Source organism: Miniopterus schreibersii (genome assembly GCF_964146895.1).
Source record: "Miniopterus schreibersii genome assembly, chromosome: 3".
NCBI classification, from domain to species: Eukaryota; Metazoa; Chordata; class Mammalia; order Chiroptera; family Miniopteridae; genus Miniopterus; species Miniopterus schreibersii.
Genome location: NC_138103.1, coordinates 95,080,939 through 95,099,532, shown reverse-complemented (window position 1 = coordinate 95,099,532; position 18,594 = coordinate 95,080,939). Strand labels below are relative to the sequence as shown.

General features: G+C 38.0%; 2 protein-coding genes across 2 annotated transcripts; one reads left to right on the top strand and one right to left on the bottom strand.

Moving 5' to 3' along the window:
- Positions 1-760: 760 nt before the first annotated feature.
- BRIX1 (biogenesis of ribosomes BRX1) lies at positions 761-9,634 on the bottom strand. The gene is made up of 10 exons (XM_081131810.1): positions 9,311-9,634; positions 7,241-7,352; positions 5,789-5,832; positions 4,123-4,193; positions 3,786-3,835; positions 3,613-3,686; positions 3,411-3,461; positions 3,164-3,265; positions 2,045-2,173; positions 761-1,808 (listed from the first exon to the last, which is right to left on the bottom strand). The coding sequence occupies exons 1-10, from the start codon at positions 9,467-9,469 to the stop codon at positions 1,539-1,541; spliced, it is 1,062 nt and encodes a 353-aa protein (XP_080987936.1). The 5' UTR covers positions 9,470-9,634; the 3' UTR covers positions 761-1,538.
- A 153-nt stretch (positions 9,635-9,787) lies between these two features.
- On the top strand, positions 9,788-17,080 carry RAD1 (RAD1 checkpoint DNA exonuclease). Its single transcript, XM_081131811.1, has 6 exons — positions 9,788-9,865; positions 10,218-10,461; positions 11,660-11,768; positions 13,132-13,390; positions 14,036-14,134; positions 14,467-17,080. Exons 1-6 carry the CDS (start codon positions 9,819-9,821, stop codon positions 14,648-14,650), a joined length of 942 nt encoding a protein of 313 aa, XP_080987937.1. The 5' UTR covers positions 9,788-9,818; the 3' UTR covers positions 14,651-17,080.
- Positions 17,081-18,594: the final 1,514 nt, after the last annotated feature.

The window sequence follows — 18,594 nt, the reverse complement described above, 5'->3', positions numbered from 1 at the left end:
TCCAAGGCCAGATTTAATTGCCTAAAATACTGTTTTTTGGGTTTTTTGCACTTAACCAAATTTGGCCTTCAGTATATCAAGATAACCTGACCTGAATTACCTGCATAATTTAGATTTCAAGTAGCTTCATTTAGACTATTTCAAGACCAAGTAGCCTAATTAGACGCTCAGGAAGACAGTTTGTAGCAGAAAATTAAGAGAAAATGAAATATAATGAAAAATTGATCATCCTGCCCATATATTTAAAATTAAGGCAAAATTAAAACCCAAGTGAAGAACTAGGAAAGATGTTCAGAATGAACTTACTATATAAGAGCTCTAATTAGTAAAAACTAAAAATAAAAATAACCACCCCCCCAAACAAGATTAGTCACAAAAGAAAAATAATACCTAACCCCAAAAAATAGTATTAATTTCTTTTTACCTAACCAATTGACAAAGACAAAGATTGTTTCAACATTGGGAAAGGTACAAGGAAATGAATGCTCTAACCTCTGGTGAGGTACAGTATTTAGAGGAATAATCAAAATGTTTTAGTATTCACCACCTCTGACCTGAGTTTCACTTACAGGAAACCACAAATGTACAAATAATTGTGTATAGCAATGCTGGTTCAAGTACCTCTAGAAGATATAACTGAAATACTTAATATCCATCAATAAGACTGACATCTAGAGTGGAATACTGTGCAATTACTATATTGTAGAACATGGACATGGGAAAATGATTAATGTGAAATAAAGCGGATGACAGAATACCACATACTCAACCCAATTTTATTAGTTATGCATAGGTTTGTATAATGTATACATGTATGTTTATCTCCTCAGCAGCCAGGTACCTCTCCACGACCACTGGCACCCAGAATCTCTTTCCCTATTACTAATGTACCTCCAAGATGGGAGAAATTCAAATATTTTAGTACCCTCTAACAACTGTCCCATTTTTCTTCCCTTTACTATCAATTTAATAAGTAATTTATACCCACTGCTTCTAAAATAAGTTTGTAATTTACAAAATGCTTTCAACACATGTATCAACTCACTTGATTCTCAAAACGTAAGCATTTTTATTGTACTTTTTTGAGGTGAAAAAACAAGATCAGAGGATCAGAGGTTGGCTTGTCCAAGGCCTCATTAATTGGTGACTCAGGGACTCAAACCCCAGTAAGATACTTTCCTTCCTGTCACCTCCCACTTCACCATCCAAAACTCTTTCTCTCAAACTGCCTAATGCATTGTTTTACAAGTAACGACTCAATAAATCTGTTTAAATTTCATCTTTGCTTAACTAAAATTTTAATCCAAGAGGGCAGGCCTAAACCTTAAGTGCTCTAAATTTTTAGTAATACCAAATAAGCTTTGAACAGAAAAACAGAATTGATGAGTTCTGGTGATATTTTATTTAGAAAAACAGATACTACTGAAGCCACAGATTTTAATTTTCTTTTAAATGCCACACTAATTAGATGTAAGACAGTCCTGAAAAGTATTTACACATTGAATACAAAATAAATATAAAATTAGTTATCCAGTGATTCATTTTGCATTTCCACTGCTCACTTTCTGTTTCATTTTTCTTTGCCTTTTGTAAACCCTTTTCTTTCTTGCTTTCAAATCAACTTTTGGCTCTGGTTTCACCCACTGAATTTCTATCGGTTTTTCCTCAGCTGGTATAACAAAAACATCTGCTGTGGGATCATGTGGAAGAATAGTCTTTGGTTCTTTCTTTCTCAGTTTCTGTGCCTCTTTAACTTGCTGTTTCTCTTTGTATTTTGCAGCTGTGATAGATCTTATGATACGCCGATGCTAGAAACAAAAATATATTAGATGCTTTTAGAATATGAATAAACATTTTATATGTGGTGGAAGGACATTAATTATGAACCTATTTCCCTTAATCCCAAATCATTAAAAAAAGTAATTTGCAAGACTGTATTCACCAAAACCCAAATTCAGTTAACAGAATAGTAATTACTTGACAGAATTATTTTGGCCAAAGACTTTGTAGCATGGAAGACCGCTAAACAACAAAAACCCCTTACCATGTTTGGTGACTGGTAGTGAGGATTTTCATATAAAGTTGGTCCTCCAAAACTTCCCTGGAAAATCTTTATGAGATTTAAGACGAAACGAGGTCCTATTTCTACAAGAGCAGCATCTTCCTCTATGATCTTTAATAAAAAGAACACATTTCATTTTGGTTTGGATATACTATTCCTAAAAGTACTGGCTATAACCTATTACAAATGTGCCTAAAAAAACTGAAAATAAAATTAAGGTGGCGATGAAACTTAGTAAGTGCCAAATCATCCGTATTTCCTGAGATGTATTAGTTACAGGTCGTTGTCATGAGGAAATAGAAAGATTTTTCAGTGTGTTCTTTTAAAACTGAGCAACTTGAATTTGGTTTGTACCTTGCCTCTCACAATGCACGGATTCTTGAAAACCTGTCTTTGAAATGTTTTTAAAACTGCGAACTACAACAAAATGTATTGAAGCATACTACAGGAACCCTTTAAAAATTTAAATCAACCCCTAAGTTGTTTTTATAAACCTAATTCAAATGAAATTAAAGGTATATAACAGAATAGTACATGGTAAAATTTCTTTTTGAATGGCTACTGATTGAAGCAACTTCTGAACAACAAATAACACTGTATATTGGTTCAGATCTGTCTGCCCCCAGAGGTTAAGAAGGGGCTATGGTGCAGCGCCTTTGCAAGGTATCCAATATAACACAGAAGAGCCCAGTTTGCTTCACATGCTGTCTGCAATTTTGCCATGATGTTCTTTTCCATCTCTCTGCAGATTTATTATCCTGCCAAATTCCTTCAAGATTTCCAGAATCACCTCTCCCCCTGAATGAGTCACTGTATGACTCATCTAAGAGTTCTCATTAAATGCCTTCTACAGAGGTTGTTTTTCTAAATCTTAACACCCCCCCCCCCCCGCCCCCCCAGCACCAGGTAGATTCTAACTTCATGAGAGCAGCTTACATTTTACTGTATCCTTTACAGCACCTAGCACAAATTTGGAACTCAATTACTTCGTGGATCTTCAGACTATTTTCTTTTTAAAAAACTAAATATATAGTAGACAAATAGTGGCACTGTTTGTCCTAATTTATTTCAAAGTATAATTAAAAATTAATTAAAACTAACCTGAAAGTTCCGAAACCATATCCTATTATCCAAAACAGTGAAAGTAAACACATGGTCCACAAATGGTTGGCTTTTGGGATGATACCGTGGTGTGCTAAAGATCTAGTAGGAAAAAAAAAAGGATATGTTAGTTCCTTACTCTACGATCCAATACATTTTAGTTTTAGATAGCTCAGTGAAGAAAATGTCCAAAGGAAGACACCCATTTACAATATCACCAAAAATACTTTCTGGAAAAGACATTTACCTGAATTAAGAGTTCTTTTAACAAAGCATAATGTGGTAATTCATCAAAAGCCTATAAAAATAAAGTGAACGTATTATTTGACAACAGCAAAGTGCTTTGTTTAAAACTGTTTTTATGTTAAGTAAATTGAGTCATAAACTATATCCATGAGAAATAATCATAAAAAGAAAGTTAGACTTCATACACTAAATGGAAAACTTACAGGGTCAAAAGACAAAAGGGGCCGAGAACCTTTTAAACAGTTTCCAGTCATCTTCAGTTCAGCTAGGGTATGAACTAGAAAAATTGTAACAACAGAAAAAATAGTTGTAACTTTGGCACAATTATCCCAAAAGGTTTTCAATTTTCTCATAATTTGAAATTGAGTCAACTTACTATTTTGAACTAGGAATTTAGCAGATGGTCCATGAGGTGAATTCGAAAGCCTAAAAAATATGAAGGAAGCTTTTTCTATTAATTAGAATTTAGAATGTAGTAAATGTTTACTTTCTATTTCTAGTTAAAAGATACTCTAATGTGCTTATAATATTCATATATTTAATTTTCCTTAAAGGTTTCAACTTTTGTGAAATCAAATTTGTTTACTTCATCTGTCTTTTTACCGGAAGAAAAAAAGATAAAGAAAAAAAAGACTGAAAGGAATCTTGAGGTACAAAGAGTAGTCCATTTAAAAGAACAAGTTCTGCCCCAATCTTACTTAATATTCTCTTACCACATATAGAGGTCTTGTTTCTTCTTAGCTTCAAAATAGATACATTTATTGCAATTTTTCATTTCACAAACCTAAATGGAGCAAAGTATAGAAAAAATGAAGTAGATGAAATGAGATCTAATGCAATTAATACCTATATTGTTCCAAAAATATTTAAGAAAATCAATGAACTACAATACAAAGGTATAAATCTAGGTAACTGTATTTACTCACAAAAAGAAAACCTTTCAAGTTCCTCTCAGGTATTCAGCCCAAGGTAAACTAGATTCTCTGCCTACATCTTTGGTGTAAACATCTACTCTTTTTGGCCAAGCATTTTAAAGTAAACTGGCCTCACTTCTGATTACTGGGAACCTCTTTTTATCAGTCCATGTACAGGCTACAAAGACTGAAAGAGATGCCCGAGGGATAAAGCACACTCTAATTAGCCTCACTACTCTTTGGAAAATACAGTCCTTATAGAACCAAACACATCCTTTATAATGGTTATTCTGATTTTTAACTCTTCCAGTTTTTTAAGATCAAGAAATTCAAGTTTTTTCTCCCTCATTTATACTATCATTTCTGTGGTCTGGATCTGTAAAATCACTAAGGGATTGGTGAAAAACAGATGTGCACAAAAACTAAATTTTAAGTTGAATTAAACTTCAACATCTTGAAGGTTTACAAAGCAAGACTCAGGAAATATACAAAAGCAATACAGGAATAAAGTCCTATACACAATTGTAGTATTCATAAACTACATGATCTGGTATTCATAAACTCTAAACTTCAAACCTAACAACTTAAAAAATTCCTAGATCCAATGCTTTTGTTTCTTACTGGACTTAGAATAAACACAGCAACACTGCATTGACTGTTTTCCAGTCCAACCTAGCTGCTGGAAACCCCACACCCTGCTTGAGTATACCCTGCTTTATTTCTCCTCCATTCACCAATATTCTAAGGCTTGTGTACAGCCTGCTCCCTTCTTGGAACGTAAGCTCCTTGGTGATAGGGTGTTCCTCCTTAGAACACTGTTTTCACAGCATGCAATGTCACGGTATAGCAGAGGTTCAAAAATTTGTACTAAATGAATAAAAACCCAATAGCTAAGAAAATTATCTTTAAAAAATTCTTCTAAGTTTTAAAAAAATCTGCTTTGAAATGTAAGGTTAGTCTCTTCAACAACACTTTGAAAATTTAACCTCATTACTACCTGGTAATACCTTAAGAGCAAGTTTTAATACTGGCAAAATGTTTTTTACAATGTGGTGTTTTAAAAATATTTAATGAGTTTTTTCATTTTATCTTACAGTTGACTGATAATTTTTTATGTGTACCCAAGTATGCATTTCGCACTATACTACACATGAGAAAAAAAATGAGTGTCCTTGTCTGCAAGAAATAGCAATATGCTTGTTGAAACAAGATAAACATAAAAACGACCAAGTAATACATGCTGAAGCACTAAACTATAAGATGCAGACAGTGAGTACTGTAAAAATTTAGAAGGTAGATTAGTGAAAAGTTAATAAAATTTGTCTCTTTGAGTATCCTTTATAAAACAATGTAAAAGTCATTGAATAACGGACTTTTTAAAATGAATTATCTTTAGTGTTCTAAAATAGTTTGTTCTTAAGTAGTGTTCCCACAATATTTTATTTTAATTACTTTCTAAAATTACCTCATTAATCACAAATAACTTATCTTTACGATCCATTTTAGTATCTACAAAAAGAAAAAAGAAAAAAGAAAAAGTGAGTAAACAAAAGATTTCAAAGCACCTTCAATCAAATCACACATGCTTTCTAGAAAAGTATTTCTAAAGTGTTTTTATAATCTTCAGTTTAATGAGATTTTATTACTATTCAAAATGATTAGGTCTGAAAACACATGACCTCTTAAAAATCTTGATTCTTTTTTGATGTAAAAATGAGTAATTAGCCCTGGCTGGGTGGTTCAGTTGGTTGGAGACTCATTCCGTACACCAACAAGTGGAGGATTTGACTCCTGGTCAGGGCGCATACCCAGGCTGCAGGTGTGATCCCCAGTTGGGGCCCATGCAGGAGTCAACCAATGATGTTTCTCTCTCTAAAATAAAATAAAATAAAATTTAAAAAATAAACAGAGTAATTAAAAATAGTCCTTGAGAGTTATAAATGTTCTAAGCAGTCTCCTCAGACTATGTATTCTGAGAAGCTGAACACTGTGTTCTAAGACTCTAGTTTAAGGAATGCTCACTCAAACTCATCTGAAATGAAAATTTCTTTTAATTATGAATCACAGTTGCCAAAGAAAACTAATTAAAAATGGTTTTAGATTACCATAGGAAAAGGAAAACCAATACAAATTAAAATTTCTCTTATTGGTTTCAGAGATCTGAAGATGTAGCAGCAGACCCGAGTTTGAGAAACACCAATCTAAAGAACTAAAACCAAAAGCATGTCCCAGCACAGGCACAGAAACAGCTCTACAATGGCACTGCCAACAGTTTCAAACTTAAAACTAGACGTTCTTCACTTGCCTCTAAGACACCCCACTGCTACAAAGATTAGCCTGGCATTGAGGAGGCTGATCTCCAACTTTAAGGTGCCTGAAATCCTACTCCAGGTCCATTAAATTTGGATAAGAACAGTTTTTGTTGTTTGTTTTTTAATGAAGAAAGCAATACATGGTAGTCCTGAGTCATTTAAAAGGACAAGCCATGACCTCTGAGAGCATTACAATGAAGGCATTTCTGAACCTTCAATGTGGCTCAGCGGTTGAGCATTGATTTATGATCCAGGAGATCGAGGTTTGATTCCCAGTCAGGGCACATGCCTGGGTTTCAGGCTCAATTCCCAGTAGGGGGCGTGCAGGAGGCAACTGATCAATGACTCCCTCTCATCATTGATGTTTCCATCTCTCTCTCTCTCCCCCTTCCTCTCTCTGAAATCAATAAAGACATATTAAAAAAAAAAAAAAAAAAAAAGAATTCCTGACAAAATGTTAACTGGAAAAATCTTGACACTGAAGACATACTTCTGAGAAATAGTGGTTTTTTACCTCACAAGACTGAAAAACTGAAGTATGACGAAATGGAAATTTATAAACAGGCAAGTCTAAACATAAATTTTAAAGTACGACATAAAGGCACCTGCTTTCGAATGAGGCATCAACATTCTTAAGTCTTGCATTAAATGTCTTGTTCTGAAATTTATTCCTCTGGAAGAAAAGATGAGAATCCGTTCCTTATTTTTCCACTTGCCCTAAAGAAAAAATGTTAAAAGGTTTTTAAATCTCAGAGTGAATCTACCTTGTTTGCTTGTTTAAAGATAAAGTTTCCAAATAGCAAGCTAAACAATCCTGACCTAAACCTTTAATTCAGTCTCTCAGTAGCATTTACTGATCCCAACTGCTACCTAGAACCGCTCCTCCTTGGCTTCTTTCCCTTTTTGTTTTTCTTTAGTCTCTCCAATTCCTCTTTCTGATTCTAAAGATTCTTTCTTAGCCTCTTTTATTTCTGTTATCTCCAGGAAGGTTCTCATAATCATTCCTGTTATCTTCAGGAAGGTTCTCATAATCATTCCTATAGCATCAACTGTCAACTCTACAAAAAGGTAAAGAACTCTCTCCAGTCCTACTAATCTCAAAGTCAATTCTAGAATACTAAACCTTAAATTTGGTAAACTTCTTGTTATTTATTTTTCTGATGATGTCACCATCACTTCAGTCCCCCAGGCTTTGAATCTTCCATTTGCCCTATTCTCTTATATCATAAGCACTACTAGATGCTGTCAATTTCCTTTGCAACAGCTTTTAATCCTTTCCTGTTCCCACTGCCCTCCTTCAGGTCCTTATAATCCTGTATCAATGGCAAATCTCCTAAATGGCTAGCCTTCCCAGCCAGGAGCTCCTCCATGTTAGCCAATTTCGCTCTATTTTTAAAATTTTCAGTAGTCCCCATACTTCAACACCCGATCAGTTTTTCCTCTCTCCCTTGTAATCTTTATTTCACGTCAATAGAATTTTCCATTTCACGACTCGCTGATAACAGATTTCACTCAGATCACTGACATTATAATATTTCTTTCTAGGTCCTTAGGGAAGAGTGAGAGCACTAACATTTACTGAAAATCTACTAGTCTCTCCACAAAAGTCGATCATGCTTCCGTCCTCTTAATATGCAGATGAGGAAAGAGCTCCAAACTTCAGTGTTACTTAATAGCAAGGCTAGAATTTAACTCACCTTTCATTCCTCAGAGCTAACTCCCTTCCTAGCGCTCGCCACCAAAACACACACTACGTACTAGAGTACTATGCGAAGCTGGGGGACACAGAAATTAATCACTCAGAGGCACTCCTTGTCTGCAGTGTTCAGTCTAGCTTAGGAAGCTCTCAGTTGAATGAAAGTTAGGTCCAACAACTCGTGTTCACTTTTCTTTGGGAAAAAACCCACCAACTTATATAAATTCTTAGTTGCCTTCTAAACTCCAACATTTCAGGAGAAAGAAAGAGGTCACGTTCTAGTTCTGCAGCCCCAAAGCGGGGAAACCTAACTTCGTACAGTGCGTGACACGCTGACAGTTTGTCGAATACGAGTAAACCATACCGCCTGCTCCAGCTTCCGTTATGCCCCCGAGAGTTAAAAGCAAACAAGCCAGCACTGGCCGGGTGGCTCAGTTGAATGGAGCGTCATCCCCACACCAAAAGGGCCTAAGGGAGGCCATCGATCTCTCTCTCATACCGATGATGTCTGTCTGTCTCTCTCAAATTCAACAAAAAACATATCCTCGGGTGAGGATTCAAAGGAAAAATCAAACAAATCATAGTCCCAGTAACTTTAAAGCACCATATAACAAGCTACGGCAGAACATGGGACTAGTAATCGCTGTTAAGGGATATATTCAACAGCTAGAAACAACTTTAAGGGGGACGGGGAGAGGTGGGGTAACTAGGAAACGGGGTACTCCGTAAGGTGGCTTCCCGCGAGCCAGGTGAGAGCTCTGAAGCCGCGCCGTCGCTCGGCCGGCCGCCTCCGGGAGGGCAGCCACGTGCACGAGGGTTAGGTGTGAACGCGGTGGCCAGTCCCGCCGAGAGAGCTGAAACCGAGCTCCGGTAACACCCCAGAAACTTGAGAACCCGCACAGCCGTAATTAGGTGGGTAACACCAGGGAAGGCGCGGGAAGCCGCGGCAGCAGGTGAAACCCAGGAGGAGCCCCTCTACCTTGCAGACAGGGCCTGGGATGCGGTTTCTGTCTTCTTCCTCCGCCTCCTCTGCCTCGTCGCGCTGCTTAGCTGGAGGCCTGGCATCTTTCTCGCTCCTTTTCGGCCTCTTCGCTTGGCCCGCCAGGCCTCCACGCCGCTTCCTCTTGGTAGCCGCCATCTTGGCGCGGCGCCTCTTCCCGGCCTTCCTTGCGGCAGCCGCTCGCTCCCCTTTCCCAGCTCTATGGTACCGCGCGCTCGGCTCCGGGTCCTCCTCCGGCTCTGTGGGGCCTCCTTGCGGTCTCCATGGTACTGCGCGCTTGCCTCTCTAGGCCTCACCCAGCTCGGTGGTGACGGTGGCCGAGGTGGCCCTGAGCTCTGAAAGGAGTGGCGGGAGCTGGCGCCCTTCCTCCGGGTTTCTCCGGGGCCGCCCCTCGCTTCGCGGGTGACCGGGCTGGGACGGGCTCTCGGGCGTCTGGACGCCGCAGAGGTAGGGTTTCCGTCCCTGGGATCCCGGGACCAGTCAGCAGATGCCGCCCCGCGGCGGGCTGGGGAACCGGGTTGCCTGGGACTCGAGGTGGGTCTTGAGGAGTCGGGGCCCGACCCCTCATCGCCTGCTGTGTTAACAGGTGGGGGCACCGGGCAGCTCGGACCCGATCAGGGGGCACGTGGCCCGAGCTGGACGTGGCGAAACTGGCCCCAAGGAGAACCACCACACTGGTTACCTGCTTTCATGGTTCACAGCTTTTCACGTATCCCTGCTCTCTTACTGAAGACGAGGGGACCGTAACTTCCCACAGTCACAGAGGCAGAGGTGGGGTTCAGTCCCCGGGTGGCCGCGTTCATCGCCGCGGCGTCTCCCCGCCGCCTGGGCGAGGTTGAGACCCGGCCTCGCGGCCCTGATGCGGAGTCTTGTCGCCTCCCGGCAGGTGCCGCGCGGTCGCGGGAGCGGGCGCCGGGCCGCCCGTGCGGTGGACGATGCCGCTCATAAACCAGCAGGCCCCGGAGGACAGCGACTACAGCTTGGTGGCCTGCCTCGACAACGTTAGGAACCTCTCCACCGTCCTGAAGGCCATTCATTTCCGAGAGCACGCCACCTGTTTCGCTACTAAAAACGGAATCAAGGTTACAGTGGAAAATGCAAAGTGTGTGCAAGCGAATGCCTTTATTCAGGTATGTGAGTAGACACTTTTGAGCCAGTGACGTTGATATTCCTCACCCAGTTTCATGAATTCCGAGGTCTTAATACACGTCATTTAAGTTAGAGAACAATGGGTCATTTGATTTTTTTTTTTTTCCTCTCCGAGTAACAAATTCTTTTCCCATGTTGTTTTACAGAGATATGGTTACAAATAGTAATGCCTAAGATTTATTAACAGGCATTCTTGTGTTTTATATGTTTAACTCATTTAACCCTCACAATAGTCCTGCGAGGTAGAGGTAAAACAGGCTCTTTTATTCCCATTTTACCTATATGGAAACTGAGGTACAGTTTAAGTGATTATCCAACAGTGTCACAGCTTGCAAGTGGCTGAGTTGTGGTGAGAACACAGAACAGTTGTTTCCAGAGTATATGCTCTTTACCACTAACTCCCTTATTTTAAAATGTTTTCCTTTTCTTGGTTATAATGTAATGTGTGTGTTCTTACAAAGTCATATCTGTATAGTTCAAATTTCAGATTTAATTCAGCATGTTTTTGAATATCTAAGTGCATAGTATGACCTCAGGGATAAATAAGACATGGTTTCTGTCCTCAAAAGAAATTGAAAACTAATATCCCTCATGCATTATCAAATTGAGTATTTTCCAAATGATCTTTGCCGTACTGATGTCCCCCAAAAGGAGAGAGGAGAATCACATGGGGGATAGTTTAGATCCAAGAAACTAGATAAAGGGCCCTCCATAAAGTGTTTTTTTAAATCCTCATCTGAGGATATTTTTTCCATTGCTTTTCAGAGAGAGTGGAAAAGAGACAGAAACATCAATGTGAGAGAGAGACATCTGTTGGTTGCCTACCACACCCACCCGACCAGGGCCGGGGATCGAGCCTGAAATTGAGGTATATGCCCTTGGCCCAAATCAAACATGGGATCCTTCAGTCTGAGGGCTCACACTCTAACCACTGAGCCAAACTGGCTAGGGCCCTTTCATAAAGCTTTGCATGGGACCTAAATCCCTGTCACACCTTGTAACTATAGACTAGTGTTATTCTAATGGATGACAGTTGAAAAAGCTTAAGATGTGTTGATTGGTAATCAGAAATTATTTTCATGGGGCTAGCATAATACTGGATTTTTAAAAAACATATGAAGTGAAATGTGGAACCTTATATCTGAGGTCTCATTCTTTAATATGCTTATTTTTTCATAGGCTGGAATATTTCAGGAGTTTAAAGTTCAAGAAGAGCCTGTTACTTTTCGAATTAATTTAACTGTCCTTTTAGACTGCTTATCTATTTTTGGATCAAGTCCTATGCCAGGTGAACCATTTTGTTATTATTATAATGATGTAAAAGCATTATACAGAGTGGTCAGAAAAATACAGGAAAAGTTATTATAATATAAGTACTAAACATTTCTTTAGCAAATGAATTGCCAGTTCATTTTTCAATGGTCACAATCAGAGATTCTGACTTTTTACAGTATTAATAGAAAGTGTGCTTATGATTCTTTTCATATTTGCAAAAGTATTTACATTCATCTTTTTTCAACTAACAAAGTTTTTAAATTGGAACTGACCAAAAGGAGACTTTGAACTTGTCCTAAATATCTTTAACATTGTGAAATATGTTTTAATTCTTTTCTCTAACTTGTCCAGACTTAGAGTTAGTGGTAGAGAAAAATTGAAACCAATTCTCCTGACTCCCAGTTGATTGCATTCAAAAGTTTTTCCCTTTCTCCCCTATTAACTCCTGTTTATAAATTATGTCTATTTTCCTAAATGCTTTCCTTTAAAATATTTATGTATTTTATTTGTTTAGGGATTTTTTTAGGAATAGAGAATTCTGTTGCTGTGATTATAAAACCACAAGGAACTCCCAGAAGAATGATTTTATTTCATAGGAAAGGAATCTAAGATTAGCTAGGGGAAATTCAGTTATGATTCTCTAGAAAGTATATTTTAGTTTTACCCTGACAAATCCATTATTATATATTATACATTTTCTAATGCACCCGGTTTTTCACAAAAGTATCTGCCTTCCCTTCTTCCTCCCTGTGGCTCTCCATCCTTCAGGAAGGGAGAGGAGCTAGACTGTCCTGTCATATTCCTCTTCCTGTCTAGGAGTTTGAGTGTTAAAACCCTAACAACTATCATTAATCATCCTCTCTTTTTCTCCCAGTTTGATTTTAAAATTTGGGGAAATGTAAAGGATGTCTCCCAAGAGAAAATATTGGAAGAATCCTTACTATAGTGAATACACTGACATTATAGTAGAGACAATACCAAAGCAATTAGCTGTTGCACAAATTGGACCTTCAAGAAATAGCATGGCCTATTCTGCAACAACACCGACGTGCAATATTGGACCATGTAGACTCTCCATCCTGAAGCTGTGTATATATATAATCAATAAGTTATTTAGGAGGTGTTTTGGCAAGCCAGAAAATGATCTCAGAACTACATTACAGTTTGTTGCCAATTTTCTTGCAGTTATTTTTGGAATTGTTTATGTACAACTGCCACCAGGGAAGATGTGATCCTTTCTTATAGATAGAGACATACATATATGCTAGAAATTGGGCAGAATAAAGTATTCTTGAGGAACTGTATGTATCATTTGAGGAGAAGCCAAACCCAGAGCTATACAGCTAAGCCCAAAGTATGATTTATGTCCATTGCAGGGAACTTAACTGCACTTCGAATGTGTTACCAAGGTTATGGTTACCCCTTGATGCTATTTCTGGAAGAAGGAGGAGTGGTGACAGTCTGTAAAATCAATACTCAGGAGCCTGAGGAAACTCTGGATTTTGATTTCTGCAGCACCAATGTGATTAATAAAATTATTCTGCAGTCAGAGGGGCTCCGTGAAGCATTTTCCGAATTGGATATGACAAGTGAGGTCCTACAGATCACCATGTCTCCTGACAAGCCTTATTTCAGGTACCTGAAGGCAGTACTGATAGTTATTATCGTTTACTCCATCTCCCTACTTACACATTTGCTAAGGATTCAAGACATAGAGTTTTATCCAGGGTCCATTTTCAGAACTTTAGAGAGCTTTTACTTTTACCTCACACTTTTATTGATTAGGACACTTAAGACACTTAACCTGTGAGTTAATCTTCATAGTGTCATAGTTAGGCAGTGTTGGTTTCTAGGTGAGTAGTTCAGTCTCCTAATTCATAAACTGGTGGTCTTTTCATTGTTGTACTACTTAAACTGTTGTAGATTGGTTACATCATGAGGGAAGCGGCTTAAACTTTGGGAAAAGGTATTTGTATTATATGGTATCTCTTTTCTTCCCTTTCAAGTTAGATGAGGAAAGGTCAGTATCAGAGTAGGATTAAGGTAATGAAATTGAGGCAAACACCTAGATTCCTTTTGGGACTGTGTTGATTGCTAGTTCCCCTGTACTCCCACAGCATCCTGTGGGGATCTTTATTATGGTGATTATCACAGTGTATTGTCAACATTTGTGTTTCACTCACTAGAATAAGTTTCTTAAGCAAGTGTTTTCCTTATTTGGATCCTGATGTGGCTTATTGTTGAACCAATGACTAATGGCTTTCTCATTTTCTACTCTAGGTTATCTACTTTTGGGAATGCAGGAAGCTCCCACCTTGACTATCCCAAAGATTCTGATTTGATGGAATCATTTAATTGTAATGAGATCCAAATCAACAGGTTAGTTCTTAATATAGAGGTTACCATTGGTGATGAAGGTGAGGTTAAATACCAAATTTTTATTAAAAAATTTTTTTAAACTTTTAATCTGTTGATAAAAGTTAGCATTTAAAAAAATGAACAGTAGGTTCTGGATTTACTTGAGGATTTGGGGTTATAGTGAATGAAATTTTTTTTAATGAAGAGAAAATATTAGCAAATTGGACAAGTATTGGATTATATTCTTATATTTGCTACTTGGTAGTTCTTGGCTCATTTTTGTTCTTTTCTTAGAGTTATGAGCATTGCTTTGTGTGTGTCCAAATAACAGCTTTTTATTTACTCCTCTACAGATACAAGATTTCTTTACTGAAACCCTCTACAAAGGCATTAGTCCTGTCTTGTAAGGTATCTATTCGGACAGATAACCGAGGATTCCTCTCATTACAGTACATGATTAGAAATGAAGATGGACAGATATGTTTTGTGGAGTATTACTGCTGCCCTGATGAAGAAGGTCCTGAATCTGACTCTTAAGTGTGACGGTGCACTGTGACATTAATGTCCACATTCAGATAGGTCACGTTCTCATTCGCATGTACTGGATTTCCAAATGGGCAGAGGCAGGGAGGAGACAGGAGCAAGATCCCTGTGTCCTAAACTCACTGTCGTGTAAGTGAATGTTTTCATGTAGTCATAGATTATCCTGTACTGGACTCTCCTGTGGTTCTTTCTTTTGAACTCATAAGAAGTATTATGAGCCATGATGAATAAATTTTATATTCTATTTAAGTAGGACATTTCAGAAGTCTGAAAATTTAAAGTTCGATGGAGCCATGTATGAAATGTTCTTTTATTTATTTACTATTAGAAAAAATAAAGGCATATGGGCATTGCTTATTAGTTTGAATTTTGGAGAATATATCTTAAAGATGTGATTCTTAATGGGTTGTGCCCAGACCAACACCATTGGCATCACCTAGAAACTTGTCAGAAACTCTGCGAGTGGGCCAGCAAGCCCTCCATCAACCCCGGAAATTCTGATGTATGCCAAAGTTTGAGAACCATATGTGAAAGGATACTTAAAAAAAAAAAAAAAAGGCATTTACTTGCATTGAATGGTTGCTTTTCTATGATATTTCTTCACAAACCTAAAGCTTAGGCATTGCCAAACAAGTCTGAATAATTATATGATTTATTTTTAAAGTATTCATTTTGAAGAAATCTATGAACAAGGTATAAAAGTCTTCAGATTATAGATTTTCTTGTTCTCAAGACTGCTCAGTGTAGTGAGTCCTGCGAAAAGTACTTATTAGATTCCTATTTCCCTATAAAAGTTTCTCAACCAAACTAAGGTGGAGAAAGATAGTTATTAAGTGGTTTGCATTTCTTGGGTAATTTGCAATGAAATAATTTTGTGGCATGTAGATATTTAATAAAATATAATACTAAAATTACCTGACCTGTGTTCTAATAGAAAAAATATATATCCCAAATGAAGTTTCTGTACCAGGTGACAACAGCTTCATGTCTCTAGGTGGGAAGGCACCATTGATTGGCCTTTTGGGTGAAACAGTTTATCGTGGGGAAAAACTCATCCCCTTGCAGGATTCATCTAGCCTCCCTCATCCTTACCTACTAAGGCCAGTCATTGTGACCACCCCTGCCCCTAAATAAAAGTGGCCCCCTATTATTGATGGTTGAGAACTGTTAAATGATATTCACCAAAATCTAGGGTATATTTCAGGAGATTGGTTTGGAGGGTTTTGGAGCATAGCACTTCAGAGAGAAAGGCTCCCCTACGACAACTGTAAGCACCGCTCCTAGGCACATGTACAGTTCTGTGTGTGGAGCCCAGGGTAAGTACCCAACAACTAATAAGTCTCTCAATATCAGGATGCCTGGCTGGTACAAAAGAAGCTGGGATTTTATAAAGTATAGTATGTGTTCAAGAAGGAAATGAATAAATCTACTAAATGTTACCCACATATTTTTTTGTTCAGATAAACACCAGGAACAGAACAAATTAAAACATAATTATGAAAATATTTAATCAGTCAACACTTCAAGGACTACAGCTTTCCTTTAAATTAAAAATAACAGTTATTTTTGTTTTTTGTTCACTGGTATGTCCAGTACCTAGAACAGTGCCCAGCATATAATAGGCATCAATAAATATTAAAGAACCTCCACTTTCAGATTATCATTTAGCATCTTATTAGTCACTATTTAATTCCCACTATTTAGCTCTGAATTTATTTTGATCTAAAGTATATTTTAAAAATTGAACCTATGAAAAATTTAAAATATAAATTGACTTATTAAGATTGACATTTTTGCACATTTAAGACTATCATTTTAGCTGCATCTCTCTTCAGCATGAATTTAATTATTTTTAAATCGCCAACACTGAGGTACTACTGATTTAATAAAGAATTTCCTACTTATGTGTGTTCTGTTTGACCTAGGAATTGACTAGTTTAATTTTGTTCTGGTTCCCAAGAAAGACCGCTGGGGGGAGTGCTTCCTCAGTCAGAGCAGGAAGCTTTAGTGACTGACTACAAATTCCTATCCAATAGAAGAATATAATCGTATTGTTAAGACCTTTTTGTTTTGCCTTTTTGAAGTTTATTTTGTTTCCTTTTCAGTAAAATTGTGCTTACCATGAGTGGGTTGGTAATTTTTTTCCATTTTTAATTTGTTTATTCCCTATTTGATTATGTATTTCCACCCAGAATTGATAAAATGATTCAAAATAATAAAAATGAAATCATTCATTAAATTTTACTTTTTAGAAGAAAGATAATCTTGTAACATTTTGTAAGCACTGAGTGGTTTGATAAGCTCCTAGTGAAAGAAATTGACACTTGGATCCCCAAAGACACAGGGTCTTTGAGCTCTGTTACATCAGCTCAGGTAACAGAAAGGATGAAAATGGAAAATAAAAGTTCTTTACAGTGTAAACTCAAACGAATCTGATTTCTCCTTTGTCCCTGAATACACACAAGAAATGTGAAGAACATAGTTCGAGATTGCCAATTTTTTTTCTAGATATACACTTACTTGTTCAGGGGATAAGGATTTTTTAACCTCAGTGAGCATTCCTTTCCTAAAACGGTCCTTTTGATCCAGTTCCGTGGGGGCAGCATAGTGGTATGGAAAGAGGAATCATTTGATTGAGGAAGTCAGCTTCCTAGTCACCAGGCTGACCTCGAACAAGTCAATCTCCTTTGTCCTTAGTTTCTCCATTTTTAAGAATAAAAAGCCCTTTCTGACTAACATCATATGACTTTAGTAAATCAGAGCAGGGCAGATGTTTAAGATTAAACTCTTTTCCTGACCTGACCTCAAACAGGTTTTGACTAAAAATACTTCCAGATAGCCTGGCCGGCAGGGCTCAGTAGTTGAACTTCGACCCATAAACCAAGAGGTCACAGGTCCGATTCCTTATTAGGGTATATGCCTGGGTTGCAGGCTCAATCCCCAGTTGGGGGCATGCAGGAGGCAGCAGCCAATCACTGGTCCTCATTGATGTTTCTATCTCCCTCTCCCTTCCCTCTCTAAAATCTATAAAAACATTTTCTTAAACTTATTAAAAAAATATTTCCAAATAATATTCAAATAATCACCAATAAATTACTTAGGTATTGTAGAATTTCTAAAACAGGGAGAGAGAACTAAAAAGAATGAAATTAGAGTTAGAAAAAGGAAAATGGAAGGAAATTGAGTCCAAGTGACATACGAAACCTAAACAAAGATTGTCTAAAAAAAGATTGCTTTCCCCCAAATTACAGGTCAGGTTCCTGGTTTCTAACAGCTCTTGGTTATTTTACCTGTAATGCTGCTGCGGAGTAGACGTTTTTTCCTGGAGTCCTTAGTTCTGCTTTGATCTACCACTGCTGTCAGTTCTCGGCAAGGTTGGCTTTATTGTCCACTACCTTGTATAGAGGGTCTCTCTTTACTGATAGTAGAAGACCTGGAGGAAAGGAGAAAACCAGTTAGTGCACTTCTCTTGGTTCTCGCCTTCTCGCCTCCTTCCAGCACCAAATCACTGCCAGATAGAACCAGAGGGCTGAACTCACCATGTGACCATGCCCCTAAAATACCAACTCTGCTAAAAGGCCTTCACAATGGTATTAGAGTCTTTGGTTTTCTCCCTAAAGAGCAGGGAGCTCTTTCCTTGATTTAGATATCTGAGATGCCTGGATTACTTTTAGTCACAGCTGGGGGGGGGGGGGGGGGCGGGAATTTAGACTTTTGAGGTGATTTCTTCTCATGAGCACAAAGATTTAGAGCTCAGAGGCCTTAAAGTGCTGAAAAGAGGATCTGTCTTCCCTGTCTCCAGCCATAAAGATTTCTGTGCTCTGATTTCCTAATACTGGAGGAGTTGGACTGGAGCTAGAAGTAACCTGGTCCAGAAATACTGTTTCTATTAAGTGTTCTTCAGTCACGTCCTAGTTAGACCTCAAGCCTGGAAAAAG

Bases quoted from the DNA above. Each gene is read 5' to 3' on its own strand.
- BRIX1 (XM_081131810.1), bottom strand. From the start codon at position 9,469: ATGGCGGCTACCAAGAGGAAGCGGCGTGGAGGCCTGGCGGGCCAAGCG. The intron at 5,833-7,240 runs GTGCCTTTATGT...TTCTTTTTGTAG, and splicing joins GATGCCTCATTCGAAAGCAG to ATACTAAAATGGATCGTAAA. The intron at 3,462-3,612 runs GTAAGTTTTCCA...TTATTTTTATAG, and splicing joins CCCTTTTGTCTTTTGACCCT to GCTTTTGATGAATTACCACA.
- RAD1 (XM_081131811.1), top strand. From the start codon at position 9,819: ATGCCGCCCCGCGGCGGGCTGGGGAACCGGGTTGCCTGGGACTCGAG. The intron at 13,391-14,035 runs GTACCTGAAGGC...TTTCTACTCTAG, and splicing joins CCTGACAAGCCTTATTTCAG to GTTATCTACTTTTGGGAATG. The intron at 14,135-14,466 runs GTTAGTTCTTAA...ACTCCTCTACAG, and splicing joins AATGAGATCCAAATCAACAG to ATACAAGATTTCTTTACTGA.